Source organism: Carcharhinus amblyrhynchos, chromosome 4, assembly GCF_965287045.1.
Source record: "Carcharhinus amblyrhynchos chromosome 4, sCarAmb.v2.hapA, whole genome shotgun sequence".
Lineage (NCBI taxonomy): Eukaryota > Metazoa > Chordata > Chondrichthyes > Carcharhiniformes > Carcharhinidae > Carcharhinus > Carcharhinus amblyrhynchos.
In genome coordinates, this window is record NC_137327.1 from 49,180,207 (window position 1) to 49,207,933 (window position 27,727).

A 27,727-nucleotide genomic window follows, 5' to 3' on the forward strand; every position below is an offset into this window, starting at 1 on the left:
TTGGCCTTTGCATCATAATTGGCTAAGGAAGAGTCAGATTGTGGTAAGTTTTAGGTGTGATATTACATCAGTACGCTGTAATTCATTATGCCACAATGAAAGGAAATTACAATACCAAATTGGTCCAAATTTAATGATGTGTTGAACTGAGCATTTGTGTATAATTATGAAACACCAGTGGAAGAAAGATAGGGTGCCTTTTTAGAGTATGATGTCAGACATAGCATGATGTGGCCTTTCCCTGAATTACGGTCATCATCGCTGCAACAATAAGAGGAGCCATATTCTGCTCCACATTTTGCAGCATATTACTTTGCTGCTGCAGTAACAGGAATTAAAAAAAGGAAACAGAATATTGAACTGAATGTAGCTATCAATATACTGTTGTTTTCGAATCACAATTATGGTGCTTTTATGGGGATGCTAGCATAGGAGCTATGTTGCTAAGCAATCCTGCAGCATGGACTAAGGGATCTGAAGACATGAACTCAAGTCCCATCAGGGCAGCACTGGTGGTTAGCACAGCTGCCTTACAGCTCCAGCAACCCTGATTTGATTCCAGCCTTCGGTGACTGTGTGGAGTTTGCACATTCTCCCCACGTCTGTGTGGATTTCTTCCCTGTACTCCGGTTTCCTCTCACAGTCTAAAGATGTGTAGGTTAGGTGCATGGGCCATGCTAAATTACCTCAGTATCTAAAGACGTGTGGGTTAGGTGGATTAGCCACAGCAAATACGTGGGGTTACGGGGATAGGGCAGGCAGAGAGCCTGGTGAAGATACACTGTCGAAGTGCAGACTTGATGGGTCGAATGGCTTTAAATTGAGGGGAGATAGATACAGGACAGATGTCAGAGTAGGTTTTTTATTCAAGAGTAGTAAGGGCGTGGGATGCCTTGCCTGCAACAGTAGTGGACTCGTCAACATTAAGGACATTTAAACGGTCATTGAATAAACATACGGATGATATTAGAACAGTGTAGGTTAGATGGGCTTTAGATTGTTGCACTGACCCGCGAAACCATCGAGGGCCGAAGGGCATGTACTGCGCTGTAATGTTCTATGTTCTGCACTGTAGGGATTCTGAGATTCTATGAGGGCAACTGGAGAACATAAATTCAATTTAATGAAATAAACCTGAAAGTAAAATGCTAGGATCAGTAATAATGACCATGAAACTACCAGTGATTGTCATAAATGGCCTTCTGCTTTGCTAATGTGCTTTAAAAAAGAAAATCTGCCATCCTTATCCCTTCTAACCTAAAGATGACACCAGGCCCACAGCAACGTGAGTTGACTCCTTCCTGCTCTCTGACATGGCCTAGCAAGTCACTTAGTTAAGAGCAATTGGAGATGTGTAATAAAATGCTGGTGTTAACAGCAGCACCCACACCTCAATGAATAAAGTAAAATCAATCTTTTAGATAATGCAATGCCAATGTTCAAGATCATCCTCGTATTGAGGACAGCTTTTGCTCAATGATATTCATGAAGTATCAATGTAGATCTCTCCTAATTCACTGTTATCAGTGTGTTGTCATTTTAGGATATTTTATAAAGATGCTCACTTCTGTGGCCATTGACCATACCTTTCATAAGCCAAAAATCATTGTTGTCCATTGCGTCATATTTCTATCCAAGCCACTTCAAAAGGTTGCACTATTAGCACACCATGCTCATGCAGAGATGGCTCTAGATGAACCACATTTAAAAAAAATTAAACCAAAGGCACACTGAAAGCAATAAAAACTGTTCCTTAATGTTCCAGCAGCAGTCACAATCTCTTTACCATTAACACGCAACATTTCAGCACTCACTTTCACTTCCATTTTAACTGCACCACTGTGGGGTTTAGTCTTAATTTTCCTTATTTCTTATCAATCCTGTCTCTCACCCATTCATGAAAGGCTGCACCGTTTCAGGGAACTGCTATACAGTATTACAACAACCCATAAATATATCACAGATAATTGCAAGAAAGACCTCCACATGACGTAACTCACAGCACTTCCCAAAATGATCACTACTATTCCAGAAACCAGGGTCACCAAAGCCAGTAGTCACTTTAGACCCCTATTCAAACTGAATGTAATAAATGCATGCATACAGGAAAGTAATTCAACCTATAATCGACTATACCACAGGATCTGTCTCTGAGAAGGTGAATAGCCCTCAGAATGAGAAGACAGTGTGTATGAATAACTCATCACCACAGACTGGAAAAACACATCCTAACAAAAAACAGAATTAGAACAAGTGAAGATGGCAATGTAGATCTTCACCACCCTCTGTGAACTCAAATGTTGTTACAATTGCTTGGCTTTTCCATGAGGCTTGTCCCTGCCTCGATGCTCTGCAACTACAAGGCTGAAAAAAAATGTTTTATTCAGGTTTTCTGCTTCATTGAGGTTGCTTCACACCAATCCACATATGTGACAAATTAGCTGCCAAAAAAATTCACAATATTCTAAACCAAATACCAATATTCTAAACAAACAACATTTTTAAAAAACTGTCAATTTTCCCTATCTTCTAAAATATATTTAGAAATATAACTTGCTCATACACCTGCCCAAGAAACCTCTAGAAGTTATGTTGATAATCATGTAGCAACAAAGCTGCAATGTTATCCCCTATGCAACTGGCATCAACGCAAAGTCAACATTGAGTCAAAATCAAAAAAACTGCCCATCAAAAATAGAATACATTATGAAAATGGCAAATAAGGTTTAAAATTAACAACATCCTGTTGGTCCCCAAAAGCCTATCCACCATCCACAAAGCACAAGTCAGAAGTGTGGTAGAACACTCTCCATTTGCCTGGATGAATGTAGCTCCAACAACACACAAGAACCCAGCACCATCCAGGACAAAGCAGCCCTGCTTGATTGCTACTCCTTCCCCAAATATTCAACCCCTCCACCACCGACGAATAGTGGTAGCTGTGTATACCATCTACAAGAACTCACCAAGACTCCTCAGGCAGCACCTTCTAAACCACTTCCATCTAGAAGGAGCAGGACAGATGTCTGGGAACACCAGCTGGAGGTCCCCTCCAAGTCACTCACTATCCTGACTTGGAAATATATCATCGTTCCTCCACTGTAGCTGGGTCAAAATATTGGAATTCCATCCTTGACAACTCTGTTGATGTACCTACACCTCAGGGACTTCAGCGGTTCAAGGTGGCAGCTTACCATCACATTCTGAAGGGCAACTAGGGATGGGTTACAAATGTTCATCTAGCCAACACCACCCACACCCCATAAAATATAAAAAACGGAACTTATAGTTTTTGAGATAGTCTGAATCCTAACTTTAGATTACCATTTTGCAATCTCAATAAACCTTTTGCCTTAAAGCAAAAACTCCATCTCAGAGTTACACTTAAAAAAAATTAGTTGAAAAAATATACCAACTTTGTAATTGGTGAATTAATGAAATGTACTTAAAAAAAAAATCAAAAACAAAATGCCATAAAAAGGAGCCAAAGTTCAAACGACTGAACCTTTGGCTCCACAATCAAAAAAGGCAGGCATCGTAGTTCAAGGGCTGAACCTGAGCTTCTTTCTCATTTGATGTTTTATCAGTACTTCGCCTGATGAAATGGATAAAGTGGCAAACATTAGCGAGATTTGTCACCACAACGGGAGAGGTAGAGTGGATGATATTTGTCCAATGTTGACGATCAGTGCTGACTATAGCAGCTTACAAGTGACAAGATTTTATTAGTACATCTATTCCATGCATTTTCCTTGCCAATGTTTCATGAAATGAATTTATTTTGCAACTATTTTAAACTCTATTTTCAGTCACATACCCTTCATCTAACAAGGCCTGTAGAAGGGGGTGCAGAAACCCCTAGGATTTTGAAGACTATTAAAACAAAGTAGACTAGTTTAGAATAGGGATCACAGTGTGCCTTGTATGTACAATAAGGAATCACAAAGTGCCTCACACATTTTATATATATGTATATACATATACACATCATGCAAAGGCATTGTCTGTATACACACACATATATAATCATTGGTAAAGAATTTTGAATAAGTATTGTAGATTTAAAATGCATTTTCAAATGTCTTGTAAGACATTTGAACCACGCGCAAATTAGCGCAGGGTAAATAGGATTAAGGAGCTGAATGCGTGGCTCAAGGATCGGTGTGGAGGAATGGGTTCGAATTTATGGGGCATTGACACCAGTATTGGGGCAGATGGGACCTGTTCAGATGGGATGGTCTTCGTCTGAATTGTGCTGGGACCAGAGTCCTGGCGAATTGTATAACTAGGACTGTAGATAGGGCTTTAAACTAATTAGTGGGGGAAATTACAAAACCTAAAGTAAAGGAGAGGGTACGTGTGCAGTTTAACGTTGAGGATGTTCCACTAATTAAAGGAATAGGGGCACGAGAGGGGTTAGTAGCTTTTCTACAAATGAGGTCCAGATAAAGGCTGGTATAAAGACACTATCTGAATGCACGAGGCATTCAAAACAAAGTGAATGAGCTGATGGCACAAATCAGTACAAATGGGTATGATCTAGTAGCCATTACGGAAACATGGTTGCAGGGTGACTGGGACTGGGAACTGGATATCCGGGGTATCAGACATTTAGGAAGGATAGACAGGAGGGAAAAGGAGGCGGGGGTAGCTCTGTTAATAAATAATATCAGGGCGGTAGTAAGAGAAGATATAAGGTCCAAAGAGCAAAACGTGGAATCGTTGTGCGTGAAGATAAGAAATAGTAAGGGGAGAAAGTCACTGGTGGGTGTGGTTCATAGGCCCCCAAATAATTTTGAGGTGGGGCGGGCTACAAACAAGCAAATAATTGAAGCGTGCAGAAACAGATCGGCAATAACTATGGGGGATTTTAATCTGCGTACTGATTGGTTGACTCAAGTTGGACGTGGTTGGGCTTGAGGAAGAGTTCTCGGAATGCTGTAGGGATAGTTTCCTTGAACAATATGTAATGAAACCTACGAGGGAGTGAATTATCTTAGATCTGGTACTGTGCAACGAGGCACGTAGAATTAGGGATCTTCTTGTGAGGGATCCTCTTGGGATGAGTGATCATAGTATGGTTGAATTTCCGATGCAGATGGAGGGTGAGAAAGTAGGGTCCCAAACCAGTGTCCTCTGTTTGAACAGGGGGGAGTATGACAAGATGAGGGCAGAATTGGCTAATGTAGATTGGTTGGTAGACAGCTGAGGAACAGTGGAGATTTTTTTCGTACTCAGCAGAAATATATTCCGACGGTAAAGAAGGACTGTAAGAAAAAGGATAACCAGCCGTGGTTATCGAAGGAAATACAGGAGAGTATTAAATTAAAAGCCGATGCGTACACAGCGGCTAAAAATAGTGGGGAATTAGAAGATTGGGAAAGATTTAAAAAACAAAGAATGACTAAGAAAGCGATAAAGAAAGGAAAGATAGAGTATGAAGCTAAACTAGCTCTAAATATAAAAAATGATAGTAAAAGTTTTTACAAATTTATAAAGAGGACGCTGGTTAGAGTGAATGTTGGGCCCTTGGAGGACGAGAGGGGGATTTAGTGGTGGGTAACGAGGAAATGGCTGAGACTTTAAATAAGTTTTTTGTGTCGGTCTTCACAGAGGAGGACACAAATAGCTTACCAAATATTAAAGAAAGAGGGATGGTAGGAGAAGTGGTCCTTAATACAATTACTGTCACTAGAGAGGTAGTGCTTGATAGACTAATGGGACTGAAGGTAGACAAGTCCCCGGGACTGGATGGAATGTATCCCAGGGTTTTGAAAGAAATGGCAGAAGTAATAGCAGATGCCTTAGTAATTATTTATCAAAATTTGCTGGCCTCTGGGGAAGTGCTGGAGGATTGGAAAACAGCTGATGTTACGCTGCTGTTTAAAAAAGGTAGCAGACAAAAGGCAGGGAATTATAGGCCGGTTAGCTTAATGTCCGTACTTGGAAAAATGCTAGAATCCATCATCAAAGAAGAAATAGCAAGACACCTTGAAAAGAATGGTTTGATCAAGCAGACGCAGCACAGATTCGTGAAGGGGAAGTCATGTTTGATGAATTTATTGGATTTCTATGAAGACGTGACTAGTGCAGTAGACAGAGGGGAACCGGTGGTTGTGGTGTTTTTAGATTTCCAGAAGGCGTTCGATAAGGTGCCTCACAAAAGGTTGCTGCAGAAGGTTAGGGCGCACAGAGTTGGGGGTAAAGTGTTAGCGTGGATTGAGGATTGGTTATCTAACGGGAAGCAGAGAGTTGGAATCAATGGGTGCTTTTCTGGTTGGCAGTTGGTGACTAGTAGAGTGCCGCAGGGATTGGTGCTGGGGCCTCAACTGTTTACCATTTACATAGACGATCCGGAGGAGGGGGCTGAGTGTAGGGTAACAAAATTTGCTGATGTCACAAAGATGAGTGGAAAAGCAAATTGCGTGGAGGGTGCGGAAAGTCTGCAGAGAGATCTGGATAGGTTGAGTGAGTGGGCGAAGCAGATGGAGTATAACGTTAACAAATGTGAGGTTATCCACTTTGGTAGAAATAATAGTTGGAGGCATTATTATTTAGAGGGTGAAAAGCTGCAGCATGCTACAGCACAGAAGGACCTGGGGGTCCTTGTGCAGGAATCGCAAAAACTCAGTCTGCAGGTGCAGCAGGTGATCAAGAAGGTGAATGGAATGTTGGCCTTTATAGCGAGGGGGATAGAATATAAAAGTAGGGAGGTCTTGCTGCAACTGTACAGGGTACTGGTGAGGCCGCAACTGGAGTATTGTGTACAGTTTTGGTCCCCTTATTTGCGAAAGGATATATTGGCCTTGGAGGGAGTACAGAAAAGGTTCACCAGGCTGATACTGGAGATAAGGGGGTTAGCTTATGAAGGGAGATTAAATAGACTAGACCTATACTCATTAGAGTTTAGAAGGCTGAGGGGGGATCTTATAGAGACTTACAAGATAATGAAAAGGCTAGATAGGGTAGAGGGAGAGAGATTCTTTCCGCTTAGAAAGGAAAACAGAACTACCTCATTGAATATATTTAAGTCATGGGTAGATAGATTTCTGATAGACAAGGGAATTAAGGGTTATGGGGAGAAAGTGGAACTGATCCACTTCAGATCAGCCATGATCTTATTGAATGGTGGGGCAGGCTCGAAGGGCTAGATGGCTTACTCCTGCTCCTATTTCTTATGTTTTTGTGTAAGCTTTCGCCATGATGCAGCCTGCCCCAAAGCATAATGGGAAATGAGCAGAACCAGACAGGCCACACTCTTTGGAAACAATAAGATATAGAATACATTCACTATCTGTAAGGGACTCTGCAGCTACAAGCTACCAAGCTTATAAAATGGAGAGTCATTTAGCTTGTGGTAGCAGTGAATAGACGTACTCAGCTTTTATTGACAATGGTAGCTAGCAGGCACGGTGGAATTACTCCCTCGCTGTTCCCATGGTGTGAAGATGGTGAATGTGACCCTTGGACCTACTGGATTTGCATAGGTAAGGTTGCGAGGCAATGGGGGTGGTGGGTGGTTGGAAGAAACTCTGGGTTCGATTGACCAATGAATTTCCACATCTGCTAGAAGGTAGAATGCTACTGGCCAAAGTAAATAACGTGCATCAATGTAATTGGATCATCCACTTTGGATAACAGGCTGGTAGGGAGAAACAAACCTTCGAAAAGGTAATCTATTGTACACTGTAATGTCAAAAAGAAGTTGGAATCCTCCTGCTGTCTCTCTCTCAATGCATGTTGGTCAAATGAAGAATGTCATTAACTGCATACTGTCTTTCACAAGCCTTTGTATTAGCTGAGTTCAGCTGAATACATGGCACCAGAGGGAAGCCCCCCAGAAAATCCCCTAACAACCCATGAGCAGAATTCCATTTACCTGTATATCAGTGTCCTTCACTGGCTCGAGGGGCTCAAAAGTTGTAGCTGCACTCAGACTTTCCAATCGTTGAGAGATGTGGGATATGTCTAACCCTTTAGAACCTAGCAGAATGGACCTATTTAAAAGAACAAAATGGGAAAAAAAGAAACTCAGTATTCACAGCTTACAAATCAATAATTACTGTGCCCTCAGCTATTCAAATACAGGGCTAGTTTTAGACATTTACAGTTACACTGTATCAAGTTTAAGTTCCACTTGATACAAAATCCTTTTTAAGCAAACATATTAAGAGGAAATAAATGTTGTAAAAATAGCAATCCTGAGGCCTAGAATAGTTATCCTGAAGCCCAGGCTAATGCTCAGGGATTCAAATCTCACATGACACCTGTTGGAATTTAAATTCAATTCATAAAATCTGGAATTTAAAGCTAGTCTCTGTAATGATGACCATGTAACTATTGATTGTCATTAAAACCAATCTGGTTCACTAATGCCTTTTGGGGAGGAAATCTGCCACCCTTACCTTGTCTGGGCTTTGGCTCTCTGGCCTTAGGCGAGAGCAGGCTTAGAGAAGGTGAGTTGCAGTTTCTATCTTTCCCGGGTTGCGTTTCGGCACATACAAACTCAAGGGAGGTTGGGACATGGCAGGGGCTATGGGGAGGAACATAAGCTGTGTTAGGTGCCACATGTGGGAGTTCTTGGAGGCATCACGTCTCCCGAGGGTCCACATCTGTGTTAAGTGTTTGGAGTTGCAGCGGTTAAGGGCCCAGGTCAGGCAACTAGAGGTGTGTTTACTGGATACGTTTCTGGTCAGGGAAAATGAAAAGTTAATGGCTAGGAACCATGAGCAAGAGGAGGTCCCAGGGGCCGAGGAGCAGGATGAGTGGACAACTGTCAAGAGGAAGAAGAAGAATAGTCCTGGTCCTCAGACTTCCCCAGTGGCTCCCCAAGGTTCATCGACAGAGGCACAAAAGGATAGACAGGAGGGCCAGAATGACTTAGAGGGACAGAAGGGGGCTGGCAATGTGATAGTGGTAGGGGATGGGAAGGTCAAAGGAATCGACAGGAGGTTCTGTGGGCAGAGGCGTGACTCCAGGATGGTGGTCTGCCTCCCTGGAGCAGGGGTACAGGACATAACGGAAAGGATAGAGGGAATTTTGAAAGGGGAGAGGACCCAGGCAGAGGTAATAATACACGCAGGGGAGAGGGACGTAGGAAGGCAGAATAGGGCAGATGTACGTAGGCAATTTAGGGAGTTGGGGTGCAAACTGAAGAGCAGGACCTCCAGGGTGACATTCTCTGGGCTGCTGCCTAGTACCGGTAGGGCTAGGAATAACGAGATCATGCAGCTGAATGCATGGCTGAGGGATTGGTGCAAGGTAGAGGGCTTCACTTTTGTAGACCACTGGGGAGGTATTTGTGAGAAAAGGGCAACTGTATAGGAGGGATAGGGAAAATTTGAATGGGAGGGGGACAAATGTCTTAGCAGGGAGGTTAGCTGGAGTGTTTAGCCAGGGTTTAAACTAACAGGGAGGGGGGGGTGGGGATGTGACTAATAGCTCATTAGACACTGGGGTCAAGAGTGAGTTAGTGAGTTGGGTGATAGGGTAGGTTTGGGTGAAAGGAAAAATATCAGGGAGGAGGTGGTTCTGAGAGGCACTGGTGGGTTGGACTGCGTCTGTTTCAATGCGAGGAGTGTGACGGGTAAGACGGATGAGCTTAGGGCCTTGATATTTGTGAGGAAGTTAGATGTGGTGGCAGTAATGGAGACGTGGTTACGTGAAGGGCAGGATTGGCAGCTGAATGTTCCTGGGTATAAGTGTTTTAGGTGTGACAGAGGAGGGTTGAGGAGAGGTGGTGGGGTGGCGTTGTTAGTAAAGAAGCACATCACAGCAGTGCAGAGGGAGGACAATATGGAGGAGTTAGGGATTGAGTCGCTGTGAGTGGAGTTGAGGAATAAAAAGGGAGAGATTACGATGCTAGGGGTATACTATAGGCCACCCAACAGCCCGAGGTCAGTGGAGGAAGGTATTTGCAGAGGCATTTTAGATAGGTGCAGAAAGAATAAGGTGGTTGTAGTGGGTGACTTTAATCTTCCTGGAGTGGATTGGAAGGTGCCTAGAGCTGGGGTTACAGAGGGAGAGGAGTTTGTAAAGTGTGTGTTGGAAGGGTCCCTAGAGCAGTACGTAACTAGCCCGACCAGAGAGGGGGCTATACTGGATTTAGTGCTGGGAAATGAGCCGGGGCAGGTGGTTGAGGTAGGCGAACATGTGGCAAACAGTGACCACAAGTCTGTCTACTTTAGGATAAAAACGGAAAGGGATGAGTGCTGTCTGAAGGGGAGGGTTCTGAACTGGGGGAAGGCGAGCTATAGTCGGATTAGGAGGGAGCTGAAGGACACTGATTGGGAGAGGTTGTTAGCTGGCAAGTCCACGGTTGGTAAGTGGGAGGTTTTTATGGGCAAACTGAAAATGGTGCAGGAAAGGCATGTGCCGGTAAAGAGGAAGGATGGGAAAGGCAGGATTAGAGAGCCGTGGATTACAGGGGGGTATAGAAGACTTGGTCAGGAAGAAGACGGTAGTAGGGATAACCCTGGTAATTATAGACCAGTGAGTTTGACATCGGTGGTAGGAAAATTATTGGAAAAAATTCTTAGGGATAGGATGTATGAGCATTTGGAGCGTTGCAATCTGATTAGGGATACGCAACATGGCTTTGTTCGGGGAACGTCTTGCCTTACGAATCTGGTGGAATTCTTCAAGGAGGTGACAGAAACGGTTGACGATGGGCGAGCCGTTGATGTCATCTATATGGATTTCAGTAAGGTGTTTGACAAAGTCCCTCACGGTAGGCTGGTAGAAAAGGTTAAGGCATACGGGATACAAGGACAGGTAGCTAGGTGGATTGAAAACTGGCTGGGAAATAGGAGACAGAGAGTAGTTGTCGAGGGGATCTTTTCTGGCTGGAGGCCAGTCACCAGTGGTGTGCCACAGGGCTCCGTACAGGGACCTCTCCTCTTTGTAGTATATATAAACGACTTGGAAGAGGGCGTACGTGGTGTGATCAGCAAGTTTGCGGATGACACCAAGATGGTAGGATTGGCAGATACTGAGGAGGACTGTCAGGTGACACAGCAGGATATAGATAGGTTGGTATATTGGGCAGATGGAATTTAATCCTGACAAATGCGAGGTGATGCATTTTGGAAGGAATAATGCAGGGAGGAGTTATGTGATAAAAGGTAGACTGATTAAGAGTATAGAGATACAGAGGGACCTGGGAGTGCAGGTGCACAACTCTCTGAAGGTGTCGACACAGGTAGAGAAGGTTGTGAAGAAAGCTTATGGAATGCTAGCCTTTATAGGAAGGGGTATAGAGTATAAGAGCTGCCGTCTACTGCTTCAGTTGTACAGAACGTTGGTTACACCGCATTTGGAGTACTGCGTCCAGTTCTGGTCACCTTACTACCGGAAGGACGTGGAGACCCTGGAGAGGGTGCAGAGGAGGTTTACCAGGATGTTGCCTGACATGGAAGGACTGAGTTACGAGGAAAGGTTGGAGGAACTGGGGCTCTTCTCCTTAGAAAGACGGAGATTAAGGGGGGATATGATAGAGGTATATAAAATACTGAAGGGAATAGATAGAGTCAACAGTGGTAGGCTTTTCCCTAGATTGGGGACAATTACGAGAGGTCACGATGTAAGGGTGAGGGGGGAGAAGTATAATTTGGATACGAGAGGAATGTTTTTCACGCAGAGGGTCGTGGGGGTATGGAACGCGCTACCGAGTAGGGTGGTGGAGGCAGGCACATTGGACTTGTTTAAGGTTTACTTAGATAGACGCATGAGCGAAGCAAGGATGGAGGGTTATAGTAGAGGGTATTAAATCGGGACGACACCGGAAATGTAGTATTACATGTTAACGTAATGTCTTTTTATTCCACAGGGTCGGTCCACCTTGTTGTCAAACGAGGGGCATGCACACGGTGGGTCGTGCGTGGGCTGCTCTTGGAGGTTCCGGGAGTGGCCTAGTACTTCGTGTCGTTGTGTGTGCTTAATCCTGGACCAGCAGATGGGCACCACAACAGCTCAGTGACCATCACTGCTAGCTGTGCAGATACATGGATTTGGGCCTGTGTCTGTGGGAGTTTGCGCATTCTCCCTGTGGTTGCATGGGTTTCCTCCCACACCCCAAAGATGTGCTCTTAGGCTGATTGGTGTACCAAATTGACACTATTCTCCCCTGAATCTGGCTACATTAGGGGTTCCACTCACATACACACAGGGCAGGGTAGGTGTGGGAAGATGCGGTGGCGCGGGCTCGTTGGGCCGAAGGGCCTGTTTCCCGTGCTGGGATGTTCTTTGTTCTTTATACATGAGTCTCCAAACCTCACAGCAATGTGGTTGACTCTCAAATGCCTTCTGAAGTGGGTTTGCAAGCCACTCAGTTCAAGAGCAATTAGGGATGGGGCAGCAAGTGCTGGCCTTGTCAGAGCAGAGCCCCCATCCCATGAAAGAACAAAGAACAACACAATCCGAAGCACAGGATAGCTTGTCTGCCACCTCAGCAACAGGGTGTCACTTGACAGAGTCAACACAGGAGTGAAAAACAGGGTTTTTTTTAAGACAAAAAGTACATACAAAATAAACATAAGAACATTAGAAATAGGAGCAGGAGTAGGCCAACTAGCCCTTCGAGCCTGCCCCGCCATTCAATAAGATCATGGCTGATCTGTCGTGGCTCAGTTCCGCATTCCCGCCCTCTCCCCATAACCCTTAATCCCCTCTCTTATCAAAAACCCATCAACCCGCTTCTTAAAAATATTTAGCGAGGTAGCCTCCACCACTTCAACTGGCAGAGAATTCCAGAGATTCACCACCCTTTGAGTGAAGAAGTTCCTCCTCAACACTGTCCTAAACTGCCCCCCCTTTATCTTGAGGCTGTGCCCCCTAGTCCTACTATCCTGAGCGGGAAGAGTCTCTCCACCTCTATCCTATCCATCCCATTCATCATCTTATACGTCTCAATGAGATCTCCCCTCATTCTTCTAAACTCTAACGAGTACAAGCCTAATTTATTCAGCCTCTCCTCATAGCTCAACCCCCTCAACTCCGGTATCAGCCTAGTAAACCTCCTCTGCACTCCCTCCAAGGCCAAAATATCCTTGCGTAAGTACGGCGCCCAAAACTGCACACAGTACTCCAGCCCAAGACACATATACACGTTGAAATTGAGCATCTAAATATTTAAGGTTGTACACTTGCAGTAAAATTAACCCAATGATTAACCTAAGATCTTACGTCAGTTACTTAAGTGAGCACTTTCTCTCAATTTAACCCAGTTAGCTAGACGGCTAGCTGTTGGTACTAATCTGACCCACACACATGGGCTTCCACCTCCTCCAGCCTATTCCGCCATAGTCATAATAAGGAAATCATGGCACTATGAATAAAATACTTTTTTGGAAAAAAGTTCTCAGCATTTTGCAGTAAATCAGCAAATAATTGTCAAGAGCCCACCTTCAAGCAGAGAAAAATCAAGAAGAATCCTTAAAAGCTCAGATTTCCACCTTAGCAGCAAAGTAATGAATTGTTCATTAAATGGTGTAACAATCTGTCCTCATAAAAGCAGCACATCATGCGAATTGACATGAGCACCACAGGACATCATGTCATATTTTATACAAATGGACATGTTAGTGAAGGCAAGTGGAGTCTTGCTTCAATTTGTATTAAGTAGATTTACACCAAAATGATGAAATGTCATTGTTACAACATTCTCAACGAAATATCCATTAAACTACACTTAGGATTCATGATAGTCGTCAGGAAACTCAGCCTTTAAACTCACGCTTTGACATCGGCTGTCTCCTGTGATGTGCGAGTCAAGGTCCTGGATCGTAAGACCTCCCCAGCCTGCTGAATCTCCTGCAGGTTTCTTTCTACATGTGGAAGCTCAGATACACCTTCAGTTTCTGCTGCAAGCTGCTCAGCCTGCTGCAGCAGTTCTCCAAAACCTTCCATATCCATAATAAATACTGAATGGGTTCTGCAGAAAGAAAAAAAATTAGAGATTCCAGTGCACCCCTGCATATGAGCAGCTTACACCTAAAAAAATGCATTTGCACAATTCATTTAACTTAGAGAAACATTCCATAGTGCTTCAGAAACATCAAAAAAACAGGCATTCAGCTGCAAGCATCGAAGAGATAAGTGAAGAGGCAAACAGCTCTAAGTATGCAGTAGTGTCTATGGTTAATCAAGGAACAAAAGATGAACACAAGACCAGAGTTAAGAAAGGAGGGTTTATTAGGGGCATGGTGAGGCTGCTGAAGCTGATTGGAGATGGAGAGACACAAATTCCTAAAATGACATGAGCATGAAAATTAGAAGCTTAAAATGATAAATTGGGGAACAGGACTATAAGTAGGTCAACAAGAGTAAGATTATGATGTGATTGAGATATTGAGACATGGGATAGCACGTGGGAGCTGAGCTTTTAATGAACTGAAGTCAGCAAAAGGCCAAGAATGAGAGCATCGCCAGGATATCATTGGAATAGTTCAGTTTGGAGGGGTCAAAGGCATGGATTAGTTTTATCAACACAGTGAGATAACAGCAGAGGCCATTTTATTGAAGCAAAGCCTGAGCTAAGCTCAGGATCCAATAGAAACCAGGTTTTAAACTATTCATTTTAGCCTAAGAAAGGTGGTTGGCAAAGGGGCTGGAATCAGTGGCAGGAATTAGGGATTGAGAGAAGAGTCAAAAGAACTGGTTCCCAACAATTGAATTTGGAAAAACACTGCGGTTCATCCAAAACAGAATGCTGGGCAAATGCTCTGGCAACACAAATGAGTTGTTACAGGATCATAGATTCCATACAGTACAGGAGGCCATTCAGCCCCAGTCTGTTCTGACAACAATCCCACTCAGGCCCTACGCCCATAAATCCATGTATTTACACTGCAAATCCCTCTGACACTGAGGGGCAATTTACCACGGTGAATCCACCTAACCTGCACATCTTTGGACTGTGGAAGAAAACCTGAACACCCAGAGGAAACCAATGCAGACACAAGGAGAATGTGCAGCCGAGAATTGAACTCGAGTCACTCTAATGCTGAGGCGCAGCAGTGTTAACTACTCTGCCACCCCACCACCATGTCGACAGACACAGAGCCAGATGTACATATCATTAAAAAATAACATTATATTTCCAGCTGAAAATTTAAATAAGGTCTGTTTGACATATAGAGGACTGTGAATGCTTTGATGCAGAACACTGCACGTCACATTGCAAGTATTGTTATGGGCAATAATATCACATAAGAAATGGAGTAGGCCATTTCTACTCCAGGATGTTTCACCATTCAATAAGATCAAGGCTGAACTTTTACATCAACTCCACTTTCATTGTCTTTTGAAATTTGGTGAAATTAAAACCAGTAGAATTTTTCAGTTATAATTTTGTGCCTAAACATGATACTTAGTATATGGGAGGAGAACATACAGGCGTGAAGGTAAAAAATAAAAATCAGGAAAGCTGAGAGGGGAAATGAAAAAATATGGATAGGTAAAAATCAAGGAAAACACTTTAGTACATTAAGAGCAAGAGGATAACCAAGGAAACACTAGAACCTATCAGGGATGTACAGATGTTTTGATACAAAAAAAAGGGCAAGGTTTTTAATGAGTACTTTGCCTCAGTTTTCACAAAAGGAGATGGATGTTGCAGAAGAGGAGTGTGAAATATCAAATACAATAAGCATAACAAGAGAAGCAGCACTGGAAGGGCTGACGTCCTTAAAGGTGGATATGTCATCAGGGCCAGAAAAATTATATCCCAGGCTATTAAATAAAGCTGGGGGGGGGGGGGGGGGGGGAAGAAACAGCAGATATCCTGAGGATCAATTTTCAATCCTAAATATAGGCAAGATACCAGAAAATTGGGGGCATGCAAATTCTGAAAAAAGGTGCGAGAGATAGATCAAATAATTATAGTCTGGTCAGTCTGACTTTGGTGATGGGCAAATTATTAGAATGAATGAGAGTCAGAATAAACTGTCACTTTGAAAAGCATAGATCAACATGGCAGCACGTCAGCATGATTTTACAGGAAAGTTGTGTCTTATTAACTTAATCGAGTTGAATAAGCAACAAGGAGGTTTAGTGAGGCCAGTACAGTGGAAGTTTCTACATGGATTTCAGTAAGGCATATGACAAGGTCCCACATGGCAGACTAGTTAGAAAAGTAAAAGCCCATGAGATATTGCATATTGTAGCAGATTGGATCCAAAATTGGCTATGTAACAGTAAACAACGGTTAATGACCAATGGATGTTTGTGACCAGAAAGCAGTTTTGGTCGTGTAACACACAGTTCAATGTTGGGTCCCCTGTTGTGGTATACATTGCTGATTTGGACTCAAGCATGGAAGGCATGAGTGGGAAATTTACAGATGATACAAGATGCCCACGTAGTTGATAGTGAAAAGGATATCTCCGGACTCCAGTATGATGTCAATGGTTTTGTTGAGTGGGTGGACAAGAGGCAAATGGAATTCAATCCGGAGAAGCGAGGAGTTATGCATTTTGGAAGGACAAACAAAGAGAAATACTCAATAGATGGCAGGATATCACGAGACACCTTTGGAGTGCATGTCCACAGATCCCTGAAGGTTACAAGTCAGATATGGTGGTTAAAAGGCATATGGAGGTATTGAATACAAAAGCAGAGGTGTAATGCTGCAACTGTATAAAACACGGGTTAAGCCATAGCTGGAGTTCTGCATACAGTCCTGATCAACAAGCTAAAAAGGACATAATTGCTCTGGAGAGATTTCAGAGGAGATTTACAAGAATGTTGCTGGAAAATTGCAGCTTGAAAGGTCAGGTAGGCTAGGGTGCTTTTCTTTGAACAGAGGAGGCTGACAGGTGACTCGATTGAAGTGTACAAAATTTTGAGGAGCCTAGATAGAGTAGACAGGGAAGAATGATTATCCCTTGCGGAGCAATCAATTACCAGGCAGCACACATTTAAGATGATTTGAAGGAGGATTACAGGAGATATTAGGAAAAAAACTTTCACCCAGAGTTTAATAGGTGACTGGAATTTACTGCCCGAATTGGTAGTTAAGGCAGAAACCCACAACTCATTTAAAAAGTATCTAGATCCACAACTGAAATGCTATGGACTGGGTACTGGAAGGTGGGATTAGAAGGGGTAACTAGATTTTTTTTGTTTTCTTTCAGTTGATGCAGACAAATGGGCTGAATAACCTCTTTCTATAGTCATAACTGAATTCCGCAGATAGGCTAACTACATCAAACCGTGCAGATTTTTTCTAGCATTCATGACTGAATAATCTATAATCGCTCGTCCTATGAATAAAGACCTCTTCAATTTAATTACCCTAATATGCTTTCTTTTGAGGCAAGCTACCATATTATGAAATCTTTAGAGTAAATATAAAATATAAAAACTCCCCTATTAAAACAGGATAGCATATATCCCACTCTGTAACTATGGTCCCACAAACTTACTAGCAATAATCATGGATTTAATTATATGCATTAAATTTAGAAAGGCAAGCACAGGATACAACCAGGTGTATTTGCTTTCATCTAATGTTAGTGAGAAAGTCCCCAGGTGTCTTTTGAACTGCAATCTTGAATTCAAGGTCATTTAAAATACATCATGGTAGCTACAATTTACTGGTGAACCATACACGCATTCAATCACACAAATGTAATGTTTCCATATTTTTCACGACTAATGAATATGTTGAAAACTGTAAAGGATCTATCCCTCCCCCAAATGCAGCTTGTAGGCTCTGTGTAAAATGAGGCGTGTGAAGCTTCTGTGCTAATGCAAGGACAGAGCATTTGTTGCAAATTTGCAGGCAACACCCTCAAATCTTTGAATGTGCTATTTTAAATTGCTACATTTCAGGCTGAATAAGCCACTCAATAATCATATCTGCCAAAATGTCTCCATAGAAAACTAAAAAGCTTTAATTGTCTGAAAGTACGCAAATGAAAAAGCTAGGTAAAAGGTAGAGCATCTGTATAAATTCTACCAGATTAAAAACATTCAAAATATTTACACACTAATCAAAAAATTGAAATTCCTAATTCTGAGTGCCTTGGTTAGTGCCCAAAACATGACATTTCAAACTTTTTATTCCTTATGCAGAATGTTGCCTGGGTTGGAAAATTCTAGCTACAAGGAAAGATTAGATAGGCTAGGGCTGTTTCCCTTCAAACTGAGGCTGAGAGATGACTTGATTGAGATGTATTATATTATGAGGGGCCTAACTAGAACAGACAAGGAGGACTTGTTTCCCCAAGCAGAGCAGTCAATTACCAGGTTGCACAGATTTGTGATTGGTAGATCCTGTGTGTGCAAACTCCCATGTCAGCAAGGATGCCATTGCTGTTTCTTTATGCAATACTTCAGTTATGTGCAGAGACTGAGAAAGCCGGAAGTGTTCACCAGAACAAAAAGGTTAAGGGGAGATTTGGTAGAGGTGTTCAAGGGCTTTGAGGAAGTAAATAAGGATAAACTGTTAGTTGTGGTCTGAAGATCAAGTAACCTGATGACAGAGATTTAAGGCGACTGGCAAAAGAACCAGAGGTAGTATGAGAAACATTTTTCAAAAAAAAGCAAATTGTTACAAAAAGCAAATTGTTACAATCTGGGATACACTGCCTGAAAGGATGGTGAAAATACAGCTAGGCACAAGACTAACTTTAAAAAAAGGACATTAGATAAATAATTGAAGGAGAAAAAAATTACAGGGCTGTGGGGAAAATGCTATGCAGTGAATTGTTTAGCTCTACCAAAGCACTAGCCCAGACACAGTAATGCAGCCATGAAGCCTCCTGCCAAAAGGCAATGTCAGATACACAACGTAACACAATGCCATTGATCCAGAAAATATTCCAATGCAGCAGAAACAGCATGCTTTTTAAGTGAAAAACACTTGAATTTGATGACACCTGGGATCCCTTTGAATTAGTTTCAAACTGATTCTGATTAAAAAACAAGTCATAAACTTCAGAACATTGTGGCCTGGGCAATTTCAAAATGTCAGGTTTGTTTGAACAACTTTGGAAATTCTACTCAAATCCTATGCTTGTAAACTGCTTAACTACTGGTTATTTCAGTTTTACAGTACAGTTAGAGTGTTTTATAGTACAAAAACAAGGCAATTACAATTACATGGACCTTTTGTAAAAACATGTAATCTCAAACACAGCAGCACTAGATCAGAACCCCTGTAGCACAGAAGTTTCTAAGTCGTTATAATGAAGATTTAAACCAATTTGGTTAGCGTACTCACACCTTAACAGATGTAGAATATAAGATGGCAACAAGAACTCCCAGTCTCATTTTCACAGATTGAATTCAAAGCTTATAGATTGACAGCTCCGTTGAGAAATGATCCTACATCACGTCCTCTAATCCGTTCAACTGTGTAGTACCACTCAACTTTATAGCTCAGGATGTCCAGTAAGCATAATATTAAACATAAAATGGATTTATGGCTACCTAAAGCTGAAAAGCTTTACTGAAACTACTTTTTAAAACATAAGGTAAAAACAATGCGCAGAAAACCAAAACAATTTCACTGAAAAAATTCAGTTCAATTACTAAACTGATCAAATAATACAACTGATTGGATACAGCTAGAGCTATGCGAAATGAAGGATAATTCAGAATGTTACATACATATATACTCAATAATCATTTCAATGATCTGACAGCATTTGCGCACGCAGTACAAGAATTTGGGTCATTTTTAGAAAAGTACTGCATTGAAAACAAGCTAGCTGTTTAACAACTTCGACAAAGAATCATCCTGACTCAAAATGCTTTTTTTCTCTCTCCACAGATGCTGTCAAACTTGCAGAGATTTTCCAACATTTTGTGTTTTTGTAGCTTTTCAACACCATAGGTGAAGTTTCAGAAATTAAATTTCAAGTGCAGGCACCCATGGAACTACAGCCCAATATGAATCAGATTTAATTTATTGTCACATGTATTAGTTTCCAGAAAGAAGTATTGTTTTGTGTGCACTATATAGACAAAGCATACTGTACATAAAGTAGGAAAGGAGAGGATGCAGCAAACCTGAGGCATAGAGAAAAGTGAGTGACGGGAGGAAGAAACTGAGTGGCATAAGCAAAATTTCAAAAGCAAAGTATAAGCTATTTACAATGTGCTACGTTTTTTAAGTAGACTCTTATTACTAGTGGTCTTTGTACAAGACAATATAATTGGGTCAATGCACCCTTGACTTGGCAAGTTCTGTTGCCAGAACTAGATGATGGCAGACAACAACTTCCACTAATTTGAACTGACGTGTCTTTGAACTAAAACTATGCATGCAACAAAGGAACAGTTGGTATATATTCTGCCTCCAATATAATACTGCCCTCTAATATAAAAAAGCTCCCAAGCACTTCTTAAATAGGAAGATTTAGAACCAAGTTACAGTAACAAAGATTAGATGAAGTGATGAAAATTTTTAGTCAAACAGGTGGACCGTGAGCAATTTTTTTAAAAGATGGAGGTTGCAGAAGGTTAGAGAGAGGGCTTTAAGGAGTAGGACTGAAGTGACTGAACATTGCCAATCATGAAAGTAAGATGTATATTTATACAGCATCTTTCATGATTGCCAAACACTTGAAAGCACTTTACAGCCAATAAGGTAATTCTGAAATATAGCCAATACTGTAATGGATGAACTAAGGCAGCTAATTTGCACACAGGAAACTCCCACAAATGGCAGATAATGATCAGATAATCTGTTTCTGTGATGTTGATCGAGGGATAAATATTGACCAAGACATGGGAATACTCCCCTACTCTGCTTCAAAATAGTGCCACAAATCTTTTACATCCACCTGAGACAGCAGGTCCTCAGTTTAACAACTCATCAAAAAAACAGCATCTCCCACAGTGGAGCACTCCCTCAAATGCTGCACTGGAGCATCATTGCTGACTTCTGTGCTCCCAAATAGTGGAGTGGGACTTGAACCCACAATCTTTTGACTCAGAGGTGAGAATGATATCAACGGAGTCATGGCTGACACACATGATGAACAGAACAGGTGGATAGAAATTAACAGTCAGGTGACTGAAAAACATTTAAGGACATCAAGGTTGGAGAAGATGAGTGTGATTGGGTACACCAAGACCTTGGAGGGACTAGAGATGAAACAGAGATTTTACATTTAATGCATGGAGACAAGGACCCAATGCAAGTTAGGAAAAAGAAGAATAAGTCAAGGTCTCAGTGGTGGTAATGCAGTTCTTCTACCAGGAGAAGAATGTAATTACAGCATGACAACTTAATATCGGGAGTTTGTCATAAACGTGGAAATAGGAATTCCTGCCAACTTTGTCACATTGCAAGGTGCAAACAAACAAGATTTCTTTTAAATATAAAGGGCTATTGCTGATAAGTTGGGAGAAAATGGTTCATCTCATTTACTTTTGTTTTTATACCATCTGCACCAGTATCGCTGTACTGTTTCTCTCGCCTTGATGCATGTTTGTACTTCCTTCTGTCAATTTCTTTTTTTTTACTTTCCTTTCAGATGTGAAATGAGAGGTAGCACAATGCGATGAGGTGAAGGCGGCAGCACATTAAGTTACAAGTTGACCTTGGGTGGGGGTTATGGAGAAAATTTGGTGTTCTGTCTCCTGTCCCCCATCTACTTTGCTGCCATACCCCTGCTCCTCTAGTTTTCAACCACCTATTCACTCCCAACACCATGCCTACATCTCCTCTGAACTACCCAATCAACTGCCATATCATTCCCTTCACTTGTCCTTTAACCCTACATTGACGATACTCTCTTTTACCATTGTCTCTTCCCAAATATGGGTGATGAAAGATAAGAGGCCAAGGGCCCCCTTCACTGCACTTTCTCCTGTTACATCACTTGCCTCTACAATTCTCTCTGAAACCAAATTTTCTTTTCAAAATTAATTCAAAATTCCTTTCTCCCTACTTTTAGTCTCATCTGTTTCTCTGATGCAAAGCTAGCAAAAAATATTATAAGACGAATTGATATTTCTAACTCTTTAATAAGCCATAAAACAGCATTGTCTGCAAGTTCTGGCTTGAGAATAAAGCTTGCTGTTCATAATTTGATCAAAATTAATAATATTAATCAAAATTGTATCATTGGAAGGTGTAATTAAAGAACCAATAGTTAACTAATAGTTTGACCTGACATGACGTCCAATGACAGGGATAAAAACAAAGTGCTTGGCTAGCCAGAAACTGGAAGTTATCTAAAGTGACAAGATTATTACAGGGTACCAAACAGGGTTACACTTCTGTTGCTTGATTGTCCATTGGAAGTTGTAAAAGTCTGTTCTGGATTTCGTAAATATATCTTTTTCCTTCTGTATTGATTGAATTATTTACAATCGAAATCAGGTCGGATTTGGAAAGGACGTAGTAAATTGATTATAATTTCAGACATGCACTGTATATATTCGATTAAGAGGGCTTACCCATATGAACCCCTCACACATTCCAATTTAAGTAATTCCATATTTTACCTCTGTATTAACAAGTATTCTTTTTTGAATAAACCATTTTAAATTTGCTGAGAGACATGTTCTACCTTCTGGGTTGAAAGTCTTGTTCAGACCTGATTGAGTTAAAACAAATCACTGGAGAATTGGATTTATCACAATTGGACTTAAAACATTTCTTTTAAATCTCAAATGCTTAGTGAGAAATTGTACTTCTATAATTAATATTAAGCACTTAGAAGCGTTAACAAGAATCTGCAATGCAGCACATCATGGCCAGTGCACACCCCAGTTACAGGAACCTGGGCCAACCCTGATATTAAATTCCATATTGATTTCTCTGTGCCACACACTCTCTATGCAGCACAATCACACTCGCCCACTAGGGTAAAATAAACTGTATGAAATGCAAATCCTGATCCAAAGCCAATCTTTGGTGGACAGCAACAAAAACTTAAACATGAATTACAAATTTACATCAGTTGTTCTGCACTCAGCAATCCTGTTTTAATCAAGTGGAAATAAGAAAAACATTCAAAAACTATCTGTAGCAGTCATATAGAGGAGTATGATTTTTGCACTGACATTACATCAACTTTTACTATTGAAAATTTATAGGAAAGGACAAAGGAAAGGAGGCTGCAGCCAGAGAGAGAGAGAGAGCCCTGATAATCTGTCAACTATGATATAATTCACTATGTAGCACTACTCAGGCAATGACACTAGTACCTTGTGTTAGCAGCAAAAGCTTCGGATAAATTGACATTAAGAACAATATTTTAACCTTTAATATGGCCTGCATTTAAGCAGACAAGAAGCTTAGAAAAGGCCAGGGGAGTTATTTCTGTATCTTGGCCAAATTTACCCCTTCATCAACATCATAAAAACAGGAAGATAAAAGCAAATTACTGCAGATGATGGAATCTGAAACAAAAACAGAAAATGCTGGAAAATCTCAGCAGGTCTCTCAGCATCTGTGGAGAGAGAATAGAGCCAACGTTACGAAGCGCTAGCTCTGTTCTCGCTCCACAGCGCTGCCAGGCCTGCTGAGACTTCACCGCATTTTCTGTTTATGTATCATTGACACAGGTTCTCTGGTCATTATTACATTGATGTTCAAGGAAGCTTAACTGGGCACAGATTGGTTACCATGTTTCTACACTAGAATAGTGATTACACTTCAAAAGTAGCTTTGAAATCTCAAGATCACGAAAGCGGTTATATTGGGTAGAAGAAGTAAGCACCTCATGCCAAGGAAGATATCCAGTGACCAAAAGTTTGAAATTGGTGTTTCTGATTGTTCCAGTGTACCATTAAGATTGTGGTGAGGTCAATGTAGGATTGGCAATCAGGGAGACCAGAAGAAAGTTATGATCACTATTACCAAACGAGCGTACAACTTTTATTGTAGGGGATTGGTTAAAATCTTGTCCAAAACTGCACTGTTTCTTGTAGCTTTATCTGTTATCACAGTGGCATAGTAGTTAGCATTGCTGCCTCTTAGCGCCAGGGACGCAGGTTCAATTCTCAGCTTGGGTCACTGTCTGTATAAAGTCTGGGTGAGTTTCCGCTGGGTGCTTTGGTTTCCTCGCACCGTTCAAAATGTGTGCTGGTTAGGCACGCTGGCCATGCTAAATTCTCCCTCAGTGTACCCAAACAAGTGCTGGAGTGTACCCACTAGTAGATTTTCACATGAACTTCATTGCAGTGTTAATATAAGCCTACCTGTGACACATAACAAATAAACTTAAACTTATATGCTGAAGTGCTGATCAAAGTTCACTGGTTTGAAAACCCCTAAGAAATCTCCTCTCAGGCAGCCAGATTGAATTTCACCGACTGCCTTGATTAATTCAGATTCCTTATTAGAATTATAAGGCATGGCAGCAATATAGATCAACGAAATATCTCTGGGCAAACAATGGGGATGCACTACTTCAGAAAGTTCTGGAACTGTAGAATTGTCAAGAGAAGCTGAATTGAGTTCCTGTTTAGTACATACCAACACCCTGCCAAACTGAATGGTGCTTTGAGAAATGAAGAAACACATCCTTGAAAATTCACTGAGGGTTGTGAATCTTTGGAATTATCTACCCCAGAGAAATGTGGATGTTCTGTTCTTGGCGTATATGCAAGAGAGATTGGAATATCTTTGGATATGATGCAGATCAAGGGATACGGAAATAATGGGGAAGGTGGAGTTGGGATAGAAGATCTGACAAAGCAGGTTCAAAAAGACAACTGGCCTAGTTCTTATAAAAAAAGTACTTAAAAACAGATATCTTAACTTGCTATAATTCGAATTCATTACACTTGTCTATTGCACCTGTTCATTTATACTGTTATTCACAATACAAGGTCACCTTGACAGTGCACAGCTGAAAAACATGAGCACTTGGCTCAGGGTGACTTTCCTATACTGAATCTCCTCTTCTGTCTCTACTTGCTACTGCCTTCCACTTTTACTAAGGCTACAATCAAACTACTCTCCTCCCTCCCCAGTAAAACCATCCCCCCACCCCGCCTTCCTTCGGAAAACATCTCCCTCACTCTAGTAACACAGGCAAGCCCAAACACTATTTGGCCACAGGTAGGAGCGGAGACCCTAGACCAAACGTGTCCACAGCAGGCCATAACTAAGGGTGGACCATCTCGAGGGCAACATGACAGCTCAGAGACTATCTCTGTTACTGTGCGGACACATGGATTTGGGCCTGTGTCTGTGGGAGTTTGCACGTTCTCCCCGTGGTTGCGTGGGTTTCCTCCGGGTGCTCCGGTTTCCTCCCACATCCCCAAAGATGTGCTTTTAGGCTGATTGATTGGGTACTAAATTGTCCCTAAATTGGACCTCCCTGATCCTCGCACATTAGGCGTAGACTAAAATCATGAATAGGTCACTGAGACAGTGGGATGGCGGCGCGGGCTCGTTGGGCTGAAGGGCCTGTTTCCCGTGCTGTGTTGTTCTTTGTTCTTTGAAACCATCGCCAATTTTCCCTTTCCTAACCAAGGAAGGCTGAGCCCAATCATTATAATGTATGTGAAGGTGAGCCAATTCAGCAATGCTTATAATTAAAACTGGAAGCTTTCTGGTTTGTTACACACTGAGGTGTTGGAGGAATTGCATTCTCAAGAAAGGATTTGTAAGCGACAGTGTTCTGTCTTTGGAAAAGGCAGAAGAGAGATGGAAGGGAAGTAACGGCACTACAGCTTGGGAGGCAGCAAGGATACATTGAAAGGGGGCAGTAGCTGAACAATTCTCCTCATACTTAGAGCCTCCATTGTACCAAACTTGAAAAGCGTAATACAAAAAGAGATGTGTGTCATCTTGGAGCTAGTCCCTTTGTGATCTGACTACAGCATCTATTCTCTCTCCTCCTGCCATAAAATTACAGACTGTGAAGTCAAGAAGAACCAGTTCTTTCTCCTTCGCTGCTGAAATCTGCTTTATTTTCAATGCATGCAAATTGCAGCATTCAAACACACAGTCTCCTGGTCCACAAAAACCAATGTCTTCAATTTCCATTTTAAAATGCCCAGCTTGAGAGAGAGGATCCAGACCAATTTGTTAATCCTCAAAACAAGAGGTTTAAAGCTAGAATTTTACTGAGAGCATGCATTAAAGGCCAGTAGGTTAGAAATATGTGCATTTCTACGTGGAATTTAATGTTCCACATGAATCAATCCAGCCCATTTAAAAGGCTTGAAAATTAACCCGTCAGATATTCACAAAGGGATCTGACAAAGTAAACAAAAGGAATGAGAGAAGAAGTCACAGAGTATGGTGGGCCAAATAAAGACGGCTTCTGCTAATAAAGTAGTGTCAGGGACTCAATCTTGCACTTTAAATAATGGAAATCAGGAACCAGAATTTAAAAATGGTACCAATGCAGTGATTTGCACCCCTAAACTTCTCACTATTAAAACTTGTCCAAGTACTTAGTCATTTGCTGCAGGTTATTCTGCTCCAAATGGAAGTGCTCCACAAACTGAGTTATTTAATGCTAATCTTACATCTTCATCCAAGTTTGTGTAAAATCTGGGTCAAGTGTTTCAAATCTATGCATATTCTTGGCTGCAAAAAGATTAGGCTAAACCAGATAACATAACCAATAAACAGATCATAGGGAGGTTAATCTGGCATTGGAGTGGATCTCGTGAAATGGGTGCAGAGATCTCACCCTGACTGTAAACATACTGTATGCATATATAATTAATGTGCTCATCTCCACAATGCAATAACTGCTGTGATTCCAACATCACAACTCAAGTGTTTAGAAATGTTTTCTACATTTGTGCCTTCACAAACCATCTGGTCTTATATAACTGGATTGCTGAAAACGTTCTCTGCAACTTCATTACTTCCATGCGTTTAAAAGTTGATGCTGGTTCAATTCTCACTTCAGAACTTTACAAAGAAGCACGAATGTAAATAGGTTGGAAAAATACTAAACTATTTCCATTGCTTGAAGGTTGGTCTGTTTTGAAACCTGCTCTTTATGTTTACTGCACACTTAGATGCACCAGCGTAATTTTCTAGTGACTTAATTCAGAGCTCAAGACTAGAAAATAGGATTACTGTGCAAATTTACAAACGTATTTCTGAGGCCAATTTCTGAAGTTGACTGAGCTGTTTGTCTCCCTATGGCTAACAGGTACACTGTGAAAGTGTAAATGATTGAGCGTATAAAAATAAACAGCTGGCTATGAATCACTTCCATTTCTACCAGAGAGGCTGAAGATTATTGTATCCACTGCTCAATCTGTATATATCATATATAGGAAATTCCTGAAAAATGTGCTTCATCAGTCAGGTTCCAAGGACTCATGAGAACCCTACACAAATCCTTGTGCCTATGAGCAACTTTTTAAATAATGGTATCAAACACGAGAACAGACGAAGTTAGTAAGAGACTTGTCAATTGAAAATCATGGTTACTACTACCAAATAGACTCAGATGTTTAACATAGTGATATAGATGCAAACGTGACCCACACCCTTCTCTTTCCTGTTTCATTCCCCGTGTGTGATTAGATTACATTACTTATAAATTTGCAGTGTAGCTAACCAAAATTGTACAAATGTCTTGTAACTAAATCAATGGCCATTGTTATAACTGCCCATTTTGTTCTGTAAATTAAGAAACCTTCAAAATGTATTGAATGGAGACTTATTCCTTCCTTGCATACATGCTCACATAGTGGCACAGTGGTTAGCACTGCTGCCTCACAGCGGCAGGGATCCAGATTTGATTGCCGGTTTAGATCATGGTCTGTGTGCAGACCAAAT

General features: G+C 41.5%; 1 protein-coding gene across 2 annotated transcripts in view; it reads right to left on the minus strand.

Moving 5' to 3' along the window:
* nup93 (nucleoporin 93) overlaps window positions 1–27,727 on the minus strand; it is a 128,042-nt gene that overhangs the window by 89,091 nt on the left and 11,224 nt on the right. For both annotated transcript variants that reach the window (XM_080187122.1, XM_080187119.1), the window contains exons 2-3: window positions 13,733–13,930; window positions 7,880–7,997 (exon numbers count right to left, since the gene is read on the minus strand). In XM_080187122.1, coding sequence (XP_080043248.1) covers window positions 7,880–7,997; window positions 13,733–13,911 — 297 coding nt within the window. In that variant the 5' untranslated portion in view covers window positions 13,912–13,930. The remainder of the gene's footprint in view (window positions 1–7,879; window positions 7,998–13,732; window positions 13,931–27,727) is intronic.